The sequence below is a fragment of the Microcebus murinus genome, chromosome 25 (genome assembly GCF_040939455.1).
Source record: "Microcebus murinus isolate Inina chromosome 25, M.murinus_Inina_mat1.0, whole genome shotgun sequence".
Lineage (NCBI taxonomy): Eukaryota > Metazoa > Chordata > Mammalia > Primates > Cheirogaleidae > Microcebus > Microcebus murinus.
This window is the reverse complement of record NC_134128.1, coordinates 25,824,832-25,840,043: the sequence shown is the minus strand read 5'-3', so window position 1 is coordinate 25,840,043 and position 15,212 is coordinate 25,824,832. Positions and strand designations below refer to the sequence as shown.

The following is a 15,212-nucleotide window of genomic DNA, read 5'->3' as shown; positions in this document are numbered from 1 at the left end:
CGGCCACCGAGCACAGGGCAGTCCGTGAGTAAAACCCTCCATGACGACGGCAGGGACTTTTACGATCCCACAGAACCGTCCCGTGTGGCACCACCAGGACTCTCGACAACCGCTCACTAAATGTATTAAATGGTTCACGTGAAAATGCCAGCCGCCTGATTGAACGCAAATGTTCCATCGCGGTAATGTTGCCAGTTGTGTTTCTGTATTTTGCAAGACATTTGCGTGACAAGGTTTGCTTTTTGCCACGTACAACCCGACCCAGTAACATTTCCCGGGCCGACGGTCTCAACATGCGACATACGCTCACACGTGAGTCGTCACGCGGCTACATGCGTGTTAAGCTCATCGCTTCTCCTGTAAACCAGGCGGAAAAATGCCTGTTTCCCCGAACACTGCCTAGTTCCAAAGATCTGGTTTGAAAATATTTTAAGCGGGTTGTTATCCTTGTAAGCCCATTTTGTGTGTTATACAAAAAACACACAAAAATTTTTTTTTTACCGTATTATAAACCTTGGCCAATTCCAACCATAAACCAAGCAGGATGAAGCGTATTATTTTTAAATAGTCTCAAATAATGTTCTGCGGCCTGACATAAAAGAAAGTAGGGAGGGCTAAGCCCATTAGCAGAAAGGACCCCCTCGCCTACGGAATAGTGTAGTCTTGAGATGAAGAACATTTGTCCAAAAATTAAAAATAACAGAAACCCAAAAGAACGCACTTAAGTTCTGTTCTAAAAAGCTCAGTGGTTTCACTTTCAAACGCACATCAAGGTGAATGCGAAAGAGGAGCTCGAGATGTCTCTGCACACTTCACCACAGCTGAAACGAGGTGCGTCCATCACCCCACCGCTTGCCAACACTCCGCGATGAACTCAAAAATATAAAAATACTCCAGAAAATGTTGTACGTGTCCAATATTTTTTTTTTTTTTTTTTAAAGACAAGCTCTCACTCTGTCACCCAGGCTAGAGAGCAATGGTGTGATCACAGCTCACTGCAGCCTCAAACTCCTGGGCTCAGGCGATCCTCCTGCCTCAGCCTCCCAGGTAGCTTGGGACCACAGGTGCACACCACCACAGCCCAGCCAATTTTTAAATTTTTTCGTACAGATGGGATCTCACTATGTTGCCCAGACTGGTCTTGAGCTCCTAGACTCAAGCAATCCTTGCAACGATGACATGAATGTCAGAACCAAAATCACAGGACGAAACATCAAGTAAGTAGGTTCAATCCTGCTTGTTTCCAAGAGATACCCGAATAATTCAACTCTCTGCTTCACTTTGGTTTTGAAGGCCACGAGATACAGTTTATAATTACTTGGGCAGAACATAATGGGGGATGTGAGTAGTTCTCCAAAATTGAAGGTTAAATAGAAGCAGTATCACTTAATGGAAATATAAATAAATGGCAATTACCTTCAATCATACAGGATCAGGGGTTGGCAGGTGTGTGGACCAAGTCTGGTCCGCTGCCTGTTTTTGTCAATAAAGTTTTATTGGTGCCTGGTCACACCCATTCACCGACATTGCCTACGGCCACTTCTACGCCCCAACAGCAGAGTTGAGTAGTTGCGACAGAGACCTACCACCTACGGGTACCAAAATGCTAACTAGCACTTCACGGGCAGAGTTTGGCAGCCCTGATTCAAGTAACTGCCTGAATTGTCTGATTCACTTTTGTTCTCAGGCAATGCAACAATGTAGCACCATTTATGTTATAAAGACTACAGAGTACGTATACACCAGTCTAAGCAGAAAGTCTAATTTCAATCATAACTAAAAGAGGCACAAACTCTTCTCTTTTCCATACGAGGAATTAAACGAATAGACGGCTATGAGATTTTAAAAGCGTCTATTGTATGTTTGAATCTTGGTGAGTTTAAAATATGCATTTTGGACAGATACACCCATAGTAATGTTCACTTTCCTTTCCAATTTATGTTAATTTACACACTGTTAATTTAGATGTCTGGCTCACAGAATCTGGATTATAGCACCGTTATTTTGAAAGCTAAAAACCTGACTGCAGGGCCCGTGGTCACTCAGCACCGTGACAAACCAGCACGTGCAGGAAGCAGGCAGGGGACCCCGAGGCTCACCTGGGGGGGTGTAGGCATCCATCGAGGTCTGCACGACCAGAGACCTGCGCTTGGACGGCATGGGCACCGCCATCTTCCTCTCCTTGTGCTTGGCGAGCGCGGCCTGGACGGCCTCCGTGTGCACATCTGCAAGAGAGAGAGAGAGAGAGCGAGCCATCACCACCCCGCCCACAAGGTCGAGCCCACAAGGCCCCACGTCTGACCGTGCTCCTTCCGTAACTTGCCCGCGGGTGGGCAGGGGCAGACGAGGAGTTTGAACCTGCGAGTTGGAAAGCTCCAGGGAAAAGACGTTAAAATTCACTCACAGGCTTGCAATTACCATGTTTCCCTGAAAATAAGACCTACCCATAAAATACCCCCTAGTAGGATTTCTAAGCATTTGTGCAATAGAAGCCCCACCCCAAAAATAAGCCCTAGTGGTGGGCGTGGCTACGCAGCGCATCTGCACAACCCATGCATGTCGTCTGGGAGCGGGAAAGACGACGAGCAGCCCTTCTCATCTGCCCCGTGAGAGCTCTATTGCTCGACGTGAGAGATTGGGGCCAGTGGTGCTAAAGGAAATAGAGTCGCAAGACATTCAGGATGGGATTCGGGGTTTGCAGAGTGAGGATGATGTTCCAGAAGACGACGACTCAACTCTATTTGAATCAATGTAGATGGTTGTACCGCACTTAAAAAAAAGTAACACATGCCCTGAAGATAAGCCCCAGGGTGTCCTTCTTGAGGAAAAACAAACATAAGACCCTGTCTTATTTTCGGGAAACACGGAATTTGTTCTATGACCGCAGAATCTACATAAACCATCAAACACTGTCTGTGAGCAGCTCTGTGACTTTTCCTGGGGAAGGACCTCGGTCTTTGGGGCTCTCCTTACAAATCACGGGCTTAAGCCTCACACCCCCCGGCTGTGCCGCTGAGGGAGGCATGTACACCTCATGCAGTTGGCAACTCGGTGACGGTCACGGCTCACGTCACCGCGTGCTCAGTCACGGGCACCATGTAGGGCACCGCTCGGATACCCACATGTGAACAGCACACATGTTCACCGCACGCCCGCTCCGCACGGCAGGCCCTCGGGGCTGGGACACGGTGGAGAGGGGACGCAGTGCAACTGCGGACGGACGGGCGGTAGACGGGTGACTGACAGCCAAGGCGGTGGAGAATCTGACGGGACACGACAGAGACAGACAGGGCAAGGGGAGACCGGGCACGGGGTCTCATCGGGGAGGGATGGGGTCTCATCGGGGAGGGACGGGGTCTCATCGGGGAGGGACGGGGTGAGTCTCATTTGGTGGGATCAGAGAAGACCAGCAGGGAACCAGCTGTAAGTCGCAGACGACCCTCGGGACGTTCTCACCACCCCGAGGCGGCACTCGTACCATTCCCGTCTTGCCAACGGGGAAACAGAGCCCTAAACCTGGTGGGCGGCGATGCGAGGGCTTGAACCCGGCCGTGCTGCTCCCGGGAACTCCGAGCCCGCAGACGCCCAGACCCCGCGGGAAGCGCGGACGTTCGGAGCAGGGCTCGGCCGTGGCCGGATTCAGCCGCCGCCGCCTCCTGCAGACGTCAGCCGGGACACGGCCGCACCGTGCACGCACACGCACATGCACACGCACACGGGTCGCAGGGGTTCAGCTCCGTTCTCGGGGGACAAGTGTGCCGACATTCCAGCTCCTCGCGCCCCAGGCTGGAACCCGGAAGTCTCCGTGTCGCCCATTTCATTTTATTCTCTTCATTATCTTCTGAATTCCCGTCTCTACAGACTTAATTTTTCTTTTCTAAAATCTCAAGTTACATCCCTATTTCATCAGTTTCCAGGATCTCTTCTTAGCGTTTGACACAAACATTTGAGACTTCCAATTTCTTTCCAAGTGCCATCTTCACCGCACCCGTGCATTTTGATTCAGGTTTTTTTGCCTGAAAATTTATTTTTTATAAATTTTTATAAAAAATTAAAAAAATATAAATTTTTATAAAAAAATTTAAAAATTTTTTTATTTTTAGCCTCATAACCTGTTCCTGCTTTCAGATAAGAACCCGAACCAACCCAACCAATCTATCCCGCACGTCTCTGCTACGCTGATATTTCTAAAATTCCCTGTTTAAATGAGGCGGCGCAGGCATCGGGATCGCACTTCCTTTCTTCAGCGTGAGACCCACAGACCTTCACGCCCCGACTTCGGCCTCGGGCCCTCGGCCCCGGCCCAGAGCAGCGCGCGTGGCAGGGCGCAGGGGCGCTGGCCGGCGGGGCCAAGCCGCACCATCTGGCGTGGCAGCCGCCTGCCTGGAATTGGCCGGAGCAGCAGCAGGACGATTGCAACGTTTAATTTAATCGTCGCTGATTTGAATGTAAAAGGTCCCGTGTGGTCCCTGGCTGCCGTGTTGGACAGAGCGGCCCTACACAGATGGGGCCCGCGTCTCCCGCGGTGGGGGCGCTGAGCCGGCTCCACGGCCTGGCCCGGATCACCCCTCTCTCGAGGAAGTCAGGAAACGGCACCGTCGCGGCAGAACCAACGATGGAAGGACGGAGCGGTTCAGAGAGAACACAGGTCACACAGCGGGGACCGCCTTGAACTCAGTCAACCCAAATCCAAGTCTTGACTCAAGAAAGACAAACCTTCTCAATCTAGAAAAATCAAGCTCTTTAGCACAAGGGAAGAACTCGCTACAGGGTAACCCTAACGGGACAAACCTTTCTGTGTTTCTGTCTCACCTGCAGCACAGAGTGCCTGGGACATGAGCCGGTCTGCACACCTGTCGAACGACGGGACAGCAAGTCCAGTCCCAGAGCCTGACGTCACGATTCAGACCGTCAAGTTCTACCATCAGCCCAAAGCCAGCGTCAGGGACGGTCCAGGCGCAGGGGCTTCCAGTTCACGTTTTCTCCAACTCGTTCAAAAACATCTTAAGACAGTGACTCTCAAACTCCTTGCCCCAAAGAACAATTTAAACTCTTCTAAAACTTGCCCCGAAATTGAACAGCTTTTGCTGACGGGGTTGACAGCTTGGTGTCTGTAGTATTTGAAAGTAAACGGAAGAAAACTTTTAGAACACAGCGCCCTTCCACAATCACGGAATCCACCGGCTGCCGGAACGCGGAACAGGTGGGAGTGGAGAAGGCAGAGCTGATGGAGCAGCTCGGGCAGCGGTCTGGCCTCACGGATGCTTCTGGAAGGTCTCAGGATCCCACAGGGGACCCTGGACTCTGAGGCTCGCCGCCCTGGAGGGACGCAGGCTAGTGGCAAGTTCTAGGTTAAGGGCAGCAGGGCTGAGACCGAGCTCCTGGTCTCCCAGGCAGCAGCCACCGTCTGCGCACACACACGCAACGTGTGAGAAGTGCCTGTTACAGCCGTTTCTAAGCTCATAAAAAGACAAACAGGTCTAGCCATATTAGGAAACGGCAGGCTGCATGTGAGTTTTAATATTCTTCCTTGTCACGGGCAGTCTTGGTTGGAATGCATGCAACACAAATCTCAAGGTTTTTTTCTTCTAGGGTTATGGGTTGGAAAGGGTGTTTAGAAAAAAAAACACTAGAATTTAAGCTCTAGTTCAGACTTTGCAAAGGCAATAAAATGTCCTAATATAGTCTGATGTATTACTGTTCACTCATTCACTTCCCAAGTCAAACTTACACTCCAAAAGCAAGTTTTGTTTTTTTTTTTTTTGAGACAGAGTCTCGCTTTGTTGTCCAGGCTAGAGTGAGTGCCGTGGCGTCAGCCTAGCTCACAGCAACCTCAAACTCCTGGGCTCGAGTGATCCTTCTGCCTCAGCCTCCCGGGTAGCTGGGACTACAGGCATGCGCCACCATGCCCGGCTAATTTTATATATATATATCAGTTGGCCAATTAATTTCTTTCTATTTATAGTAGAGACGGGGTCTCGCTCTTGCTCAGGCTGGTTTTGAACTCCTGACCTTGAGCAATCCGCCCGCCTCGGCCTCCCAAGAGCTAGGATTACAGGCGTGAGCCACAGCGCCCGGCCAAAAGCAAGTTTTTTTTTTTTTTTTTTTTTTTTTGAGAGACAGAGTCTCGGTCTGTTGCCTGGGCTTGAGTGCCGTGGCGTCAGCCTAGCTCACAGCAACCTCAAACTCCTCGGCTCAAGTGATCCTCCTGCCTCAGCCTCCCGAGTAGCTGGGACTACAGGCATGCGCCACCATGTCCGGCTGATTTTTTGTATGTATTTTTTAGTTGGCCAATTAATTTCTTTCTATTTTTTAGTAGAGACGGGGTCTCACTCTTGCTCAGGCTGGTCCTGAACTCCTGACCTTGAGCGATCCTCCTGCCTCGGCCTCCCAGAGTGCTAGGATTACAGGCGTGAGCCACCGCACCCGGCCTCAAAAGAAAAGCTATTTAAAAAGAAGAAAGGTGCATTGCTATCATACAGAATTCTAAGAGTTCATTACAGCGTGAGGTCGTAGATTTAAAATGAAATGGAAAGATACAGCCAGGAGAGACTAACTCAGAGACCACATGGCTGACAAGAGTGACGGTTAATCAGGTCAGTGATGGAAGAGACAACAGACTTGTTTCTCTTCTCGGCTGGTATAACCAGATGTCTCTGCTGCCAGGTGAGTGGTCGCAGTCCCAGCGAGCAACTCCTGAGGACGGCAAACTTTCCCCGTGAGAGTCTTCCGTCTTCCAAGCCGGCCCAGGAGAAAAAGAACCAGAAAATTCTGAAGCACGTACGCTGGCGACAGACCGAAATGAGCTCCTTGTATCTCACCATTTGTTTTTTAAAACGACACGTGAGAATACTCTCTGAGAAAGTCAGCTATAGTCTATCGGCTTGTCGCAACCCTCGTGACGTCGTCTACACGGTAGGCAAGCAGCCACGGCAAACCCACCGTCTTTAACCCGTAAGCAGGAACCCCATCTGTATCTTCCTTCCATCCATCCATCCATCCATCCATCCACCCACCCACCCCCTACTTAACCTGTCAGCCACCCATCTGTTCATCCACCTGTATCTTCCCTGTATCTGTATCTACCCCACCTGTATCTTCCATCCATCTATCCATTCACCACCTACTTACCTACCCATCAGCCACCCATCTGTTCATCCACCTGTACCTTCCATCCATCCATCCATCTGTATCTTCCCTGTATCTGTATCTACCCCACCTGTATCTTCCATCCATCTATCCATTCACCACCTACTTACCTACCTATCAGCCACCCATCTGTTCATCCACCTGTATCTTCCCTGTATCTACCCCACCTGTATCTTCCATCTATCTATCCATTCACCACCTACTTACCTACCTATCAGCCACCCATCTGTTCATCCATCAGATGAACAGGTGGCAGCAGAGAAACAGGTGCAGAGGTGGAGACCATCACCTGCGCAGGTGTAGACCTCAGGCGTCTGGGAGTCCCCTCAACTCCCTCTCACGCCCGTCCACTCGGCCACGAGGTCCTGCAGTCACCGTCTTCTAAGTGAACCTCAAAGCCCTCTGGTCCTGACTCACCTCCAAACACACACCAATCTCGGGTGTTTCGGGTTCCTCCACGCCTAATCCTCGCCCCGCAATGTTCTGGGGAAGCATCTCCAAACCCTAAACTGGCTCCCCGAGCCCCTCCATCCAAAGGGTGAGGTACGATTTCCCAGGCAAGACGCGCAAGATGCTCCGCGATCCAGCCCGCCCCAGCTGCTTTCTCGCTCCTCCCACCAAAGTGCTTTGTTCCCTCTTCTTCCTTCCTTCAAAAAACAGGAGCCAATAATTTAGGTGTTCAGCCTACATGAACGAACAAAGGCCCTGCCTTTGTGGGGCTCACCTTCTTACGGGAGGAGGTAAGTAGGTAGGCAGGTGGCTGATGGATGAAAAGACAGAGGACAGATGGATAGATGGATGGATAGATGGATGGATGGAAGATGCAGGTGGATGAACAGATGGGTGGCTGACAGGTAGGTAAGTAGGTGGCAGATGGATGGATAGATGGATGGATGGAAGATGCAGGTGGATGAACAGATGGGTGGCTGACAGGTAGGTAAGTAGGTGGCAGATGGATGGATAGATGGATGGAAGATACAGATGGATGAACAGATGGGTGGCTGACAGGTAGGTGGTAGATGGATGGATGGATGGAAGATACAGATGGATGAACAGACAGGTGGCTGACAGGTAGGTAGGTGGTAGATGGATGGAAGATGCAGGTGGATGAACAGATGGGTGGCTGACAGGTACATAAGTAGGTGGCAGATGGATGGACAGATGGACAGGTGGAAGATATAGGTGGATGAACAGACGGATGACCATTAGCTGGGTAGGTAAGTAGGTGGCGGATGGACAAATGGAAGATACAGGTAAACAGGCGGATGACCCAAAGTAGGGACGAGACTGAGGCATAGACACGTAGACAGACGAAAGCCAGGTGGTGATGACCGCAGCGGGTACCACGGACGAGAAGGCAGCACGGTATTTCACAGCTTTACTTGGGTGGCTGGAGAACTCTACACAGAGAGTGAACTCGGAACCAGATGACCCCTTAATCTGAGCCTCAGTTTCCCCTTCTGACACATGAGACAATAGCCGCTTCACCTGCTCATCCTAGAAACTGAGTGAGAATGCCTGGGAAGAGCACTTTGAAAGATACAGAGTGACACGTGAATGCTGTTGTAGTTCGAGCCACCGTCACCGCCGGTCCACACGTGCCCTGAACCGCAGTCCCAGCAAGAACAACGAAATTTACAGGTAATTTTCTTTTAAAAATTGCAATCAGGGAAACAATAAGAATCAATTGCATTCCTAGGTGTGATGTGTGCTGCAAAAAAAATTAAAAAGAGAAAATAAATAGGAAAAAAATAATATGGAAAAAGAAGAATCAATTTTAATCTACATTTTGGGGGAAAAACTCTCAACAAAAAGTAATGGAAATATTAATTTTCTGTCGCTAAATTCAGAAACTGAAGCCGGCCAACCCCAGGTGACGGCCACAGCCCCTCGCAGACAGCTCCTAAACACAAAGAGGAAATCCACACGGACGTGTGAAAGTTTAAGGATTTTTTGTTTCTTTTCGGAAAACTGCACTTAAAAAAGAAGTCACTGAAGATTAAAAAAAGGGAAAAAACATATACTAGCAACCAAGATTATAAAAAATAAAGTCAACTGTTTAACAGTAACACACAAAAATATGAGCAAAATTCAGCTCACGAGAGATTACCGCCTTTTTAATCATGACATTCTAAATGAGGCATCCTCAAACTACGGCCCGAGAGCCACAGGCGGGTGTTTTTGCCCGTTTGGTTTTTTTTTTTTTTTTTGCTTCAAAATAAGATATGTGCCAGTGTGCATAGGAATTTGTTCATAGTTTTTTTAAACTATAGTCTGGCCCTCCAACGGTCTTGAGGGACAGTGAACTGGGCCCCTGTTTAAAAAGTTTGAGGACGCCTGTTCTAGAGAGTGGACGGCGCTATTCACGGCAGGCACCGCCTACCTGAGAGGGCAGGCCCATGCAGGAGGTGGGTGCTGTCCGCGCCAAGTCCAGCGTGCAGCGCGTCTGCCCCACACCTGTGGTCGCGCGCCCGGCCCCGGCCCGGCCCCGCCTTACCTGACCGGTAGCGCTCATCTCTGGAGCCTGAGGACCGCCGGCGGTGGTAGCGGGAGGAGGAGGAAGGCGTAACCGGCGCCCGGCGCTCTTGAGGCAAAGCCTGGTCCACCCCTGGGTGCGAGAGAGAGAACAGCAGAGTGAGGGCGCGGCCCCGCCAGGCCGTGGAGTCGGCTGGCGCCGCGAGGCACGTCCCTGGGGAGGACGCGGCAGTGACTCGCTTCGCTCCCCAGCAGGGCGGGAGGGGAGGCCCCCCCCCACACCAAACGTGGGACGGCCACGCTGCGCCAACTCGCGGCCTGTGCTGCTTTGGGTCCCAAGTGCCCACGTCAGGGGAAGACAGCCTCGAGCAACGAACGGACGCTCCGGAGTTAGGGGAGAGAAACGGAGGCCGAGACAGAATCAAGTCCTGAGCTCTCTTAGCAAATGCACACACAGGAAGGGTCTTACGAATTCTTTAGGCCGGGCGCGGTGGCTCACGCCTGTCATCCCAGCACTCTGGGAGGCCGAGACGGGAGGATCGCTCCAGGTCAGGAGTTCGAAACCAGCCTGAGCAAGAGCGAGACTCCGTCTCCACCATAAATAGAAAGAAGTTAATTGGCCAACTAATATATATATAGAAAAAATTAACCGGGCGTTGTGTCGCATGCCTGTGGTCCCAGCTACTCGGGAGGCTGAGGCAGCAGGATCGCTTGAGCCCAGGAGTTTGAGGTTGCTGTGAGCTAGGCTGACGCCATGGCACTCACTCTAGCCTGGGCAACAAAGTGAGCCTCTGTCTCAAAAAAAAAAAAAAAAAAAAAGAATTCTTTAGAAAAGTAAAAATTGCACTTATCAGCAAATTGAAGTTAACTTTAGAATAAACCTTGCGGGATGTTTTAGCGACATGACTCAGCCACCAGGATGCAGCACGAGCTCCCAGCTTTGTTGATTTCGAGGCGACTCTCCCGAAACCCACTCCGTGCAAGACTGAGTATTTTGACAAGTCCTATCTGAACACGGCTTTGATGAATTACAGGAAACACTGACATGGGTGGTCAGGCAAGAGCGATTCACGGGGATCAGTCAAAGAGCTGATCGAACCTGCCTGTGGGGCACCGATTATGCTCAGATCACAAAAACACGGTCCGGGTAAAAACAAGTGTCGCCGGGCAAGATTCAACCATCGTGGTTAAGAAATAAGCTCTGTGATGGTGAGCATTAACCACTAAGGGTTGCTTCTTAAGAAAAAGGAACCGTAACACTCGACTGACAGCAAATCGGACATAAAAAATTTAACCAAAAAAGGGCCACAGTCCCTGGTTCCCCTTGGCGGCTCCCACAACGCTGTCTACACTGTGGATTTAGCGTTCCTCTTACCACTGTGACCCCCGCAGCACCTGCCTTCCAACAGTGTGTCTGTGGGTCCCACACACGTGGCCAACGCGTTAGAACTGTCACAGCAGCCCCTACGCTGTGGTTCTGTCAGATCCCACAGCTCTTCGTTCAGCGAGCACACTGAAATCGTTAATGAGCAGTTCTTGATGACCGAGCAGTTTGCAGCTGCCAAACACCTTCCAGGTCTTGCCCACAGAGGGCAAGACCTCGCAAGCTCCTCCTCGTAGGAGCCTCGTAAAACGGCCTCCTAAAAGCCGCCTTCTGTCCGCGACGTGGACGTCTCTCCCCATGTCCTGTGGTCACCACCCCCGTCCTCAGGGCCACATATGGATTCTCCCCTGCTGGGTCAGCAGGGCCACAAACACCTGCCTGTCGCACCTGTCTGATGACTCTGCTCTCAATATCGTACCTGTCGCCCCCTCCATCTTGGCTTTCGATAGTCTACGGCTGACCCTTTCGAGATAGCCCAACAGATCTGGAAAATGCTTCCCCACGCCCTTCTCGCCCCCGGCCAAACACGGACAAGTGAGTGGTAATTCTGTGATTCAATATCTTTTTTTTTTTCCTTAAAGTCCTGCAGCACCCAGACCTGCCAGGCAGTATGGGGCTCGTTCCTCCGAGTCCCCTTTCTTCCCTTACACTCACACCCAAAGGGGGGACCTCAAGTAGCTTCTTCAGGAGGGCAGAGAATGACGACAGCTAACAGCTACGTATCACTCAGGTCCAGACGGCCAGGAGGACGCTGAACCTTCCCAACACGGTGGAGTGAAGGTCGAGCTGACGGCTGTGCCAACTACTACCGTGTTTCCCCCAAAATAAGACAGGGTCTTATATCTATTTTTCCTCAAGAAGACACCCTGGGGCTTTTTTTCAGGGCATGTGTTTTTTTTAAGTACGGTACAACCATCTACAATGATTCAAATAGAATTGAGTTGTCGTCTTCTGGATCATCATCACAACTCTCCAAACCCCAAATCCCATCCTGAATGTCTTGCGCGACTCTATTTCCTCTAGAACCGTTGGGACATGCGTGGGTTGTGCAGACACGCCGCGCAGCCACGCCCATCGCTAGGTCTTATTTTTGGGGTGGGGCTTCTATTGCGCACATGCTTAGACATCCCGCTGGGGCTTGTTTTATGGGTTCTCCCAGCTTCCTCCACGTCACTCTGCGAGGGGTCAGGGCTCCTCACCTCGACCCCACAAACACCTGCCAGGCTCCCCCACTCGCTCACCCTGGGGGTTTCTTCATACGATCACTGACATCTTAGCGCACTTTGGGCAGAAACAGAGCTAAACGCACATTTTTTCAAACTGCCAGGAATAACCAGAGGCCTGATTGTCTTAAATGTTTAGCTGTTGATGTCAGTACCGTCGCCAGTACTACCGTGTTTCCTCGAAAATAAGACCTACCCACAAAATAAGCCCTAGCGGGATTTCTAAGCATTTGCGCAGTAAGCCCTACCCCGAAAATAAGCCCTAGTGACGGGCGTGGCTGCGCAGCGCATCTGCACAACCCATGCGTGTTGTTGTGGAGCGGGAAAGAAGACGAGCAGCCTTCCTCATCTACCCCGTGAGAGCTCTAATGCTTGACAGGAGAGATTGGGGCCAGTGGTTCTAAAGGAAATAGAGTCACAAGACATTCAGGATGGGATTCGGGGTTTGGAGAGTTGTGATGATGATCCAGAAGATGACGACTCAACTCTATTTGAATCGATGTAGATGGTTGTACTATACTTAAAAAAAATAACACATGCCCTAAAAATAAGCCCTAGGGTGTCTTCTTGAGGAAAAATAGATATAAGACCCTGTCTTGTTTTCAGGGAAACACAGTAGTTCACGAGAACAGGCTTCCTGCCATCGCTCCTAGCCCTGAACTTTCCGTGGGGCCCACAGATGCCACCTAACGGCGTGGGCTGCTGCGGGTCTGTCACAGACCTCACACGTCTGTCCTCAGAGGGCTAGTTTTGCTCACAGACATTGGGGATATTTACTCTTACAAGCTGAAAGGCGGAGGTGAAAGAGCAATTTCTAAAGTAAATGAACAAAAACACACGGGAAGATGAGCGTGTCCACAGGTGGCCAGCACTAAGACGTTCAAAGGAACTGGATGGCCGGGCACAGTGGCTCGAGCCTGTCATCCTAGCACTCCGGGAGGCCAAGGCGGGCGGATTATTTGAGCTTAGGATTTTGAAACCAGCCTGAGCAAGAGCGAGACTCTGTCTCTCTGCTAAAAACAGAAAGATATTAATTGGCCAACTAAAAATATATGGAAAAAATTAGCTGGGCATGGTGGCGCATGCCTGTAGTCCCAGCTGCTCGGGAGGCTGAGGCAGGAGGATTGCTTGAGCCCAGGAGTTTCAGGTTGCTGTGAGCTAGGCTGCACCACGGCACTCTAGCCCAGGCAACAGAGCAAGACTCTGTCTCAATCCATCAATCAATCAATAAAAAGGAACTAGAGTTCAGGGCGCATAATCCGTCCACTAACTTTCACCCAACCTGGTCCCAAGTGAGACTCGAGGTGGCCCCAAGGTGCGTCCTGGCAACAGAAGCCGTAGGTGCGCACGTGTCCCCAGTGGAATCGTGCCCTGGGCGGCAGCGGGTGGCTCTCGGCTACCGTGAGGGGACTGGGGCCTTCCTGGTGACACGGAGAGCGAGACACTCGAACGCCGCTTACTATTCTCGACGCTGAGGCTCAATCTGTAACTACACTCGGCTCGGGAACCTCGACTGAAAACCCATTCTCAGGACAGCTGGCAAAGACCCGCCGTGTCACGGGAGGGGTGTCGGGTCACGCATGCCCACTCGGGGCTGGGAAGGAGTCGTCCACGGGAGGCCGCCCCACCCCCGCACTGCGCTGCATTCTGCGGGATCTGAAGGTCCCTGGCAACTGTCACCGTCCCGCCTTGCCGTCTGCAGCCAGGTCCCCCGGGGGCTCCTGGACACCATCCTGAGCCCACGGCGTATTGCATGCCTAGCTGCCCGCCCCCAACTCGCGGAGCCCCGTGGCACCGAGTGCCTGTGCCCACGGCAGCGCCCGGCACTCACATGTTCCTTCTTGATAATCCCGCCATGCAAACAGAATCCACCTCCCGCCCCAGGGCCCCGAGGAGAGGTTTCTGTGACCTCCAGACAAAAGCCAGCACCTGCACAGCAGCAAACTCAGGACGGAAACGCAGAAGCTGCCGCCGTCTCCAGTTCATGCCCAGGATGGAAACCTGGAGCTGCGAAAAGCTGCAGCGGTCACCTGACCCACAGGTGAGACAGGAGCTGGATGGGCAGGTGAGGCCGCCTTGCCCCCTACCCCAGGACAGGCCTGGGAGACACGCCTGACCCAGCAACCGATCTCTCAAGGCTCACGCAGGGGCCGGGCACCTCGGTTTAAACACAGCCAGGTAAGCAAGGCCCCGGCTAGAGTGAGTGCTGTGGCGTCAGCCTAGCTCACAGCAACCTCAGACTCCTGTGCTCAAGTGATCCTCCTGCCTCAGCCTCCCGAGTAGCTGGCACTGCAGGCATGCACCACCATTCCTGGCTAGTTTTTTCTATATATTTTTAGCTGTGCAGCTAATTTCTTTCTATTCTTAGTAGAGACGGGGTGTCTCACTCTTGCTCAGGCTGGTCTCGAACTCCTGACCTTGAGCAATCCTCCTGCCTCGGCCTCCCAGAGTGTTGGGATGACAGGCGTGAGCCACCGCGCCTGGCCTAATGGGTCACTCTTTACCTAGATGTCCGGCTACAAGATGGCAATTGGTAGATGACCCACGACTTTAAGAATTTTGTAACTTGCCGTGCGTTCTTCCTTCCCCAGTGCCCCGTAGGTGGTGCCCCGACTGAGAGGATAGAACTGATCTAACGGGACTTTCTGTTTTACCAGGAAACACCCAGATGGGCCCCCGACTCCCCAGGACTGTGATTTTGGGGGTGCCGTGTGTGCCATGCACTCTGGGCACAGTCCCTGCATGTCCCCAACACCACGACTGCGAAGAGTGGCGCAGGGGCCGAGCCCTGCCCCTGACCGTGACTTGGGGGGTGCCGTGTGTGCCGTGCACTCTGGGCACGGTCCCTGCGTGTCCCCAACACCACGGCCACACAGAGTGGCTCGGGGGCTGCGCCCTGCCCCTGACCGTGACTTGGGGGGTGCCGTGTGTGGCGCGCACTCTGGGCATGGTCCCTGCGTGTCCCCAACACCACGGCCACA

The 15,212-nt window shown here is 52.0% G+C and overlaps 1 protein-coding gene across 4 annotated transcripts in view; it reads right to left on the bottom strand.

The window, feature by feature from the left end:
• Positions 1-15,212, bottom strand: part of DIP2C (disco interacting protein 2 homolog C) — a 187,091-nt gene that overhangs the window by 79,598 nt on the left and 92,281 nt on the right. For all 4 annotated transcript variants that reach the window (XM_075997603.1, XM_075997604.1, XM_075997605.1 and 1 more), the window contains 2 exons: positions 9,647-9,757; positions 2,100-2,225 (listed from right to left, as the gene is read on the bottom strand). In XM_075997603.1, the coding sequence (XP_075853718.1) occupies positions 2,100-2,225; positions 9,647-9,757 (237 nt within the window). The remainder of the gene's footprint in view (positions 1-2,099; positions 2,226-9,646; positions 9,758-15,212) is intronic.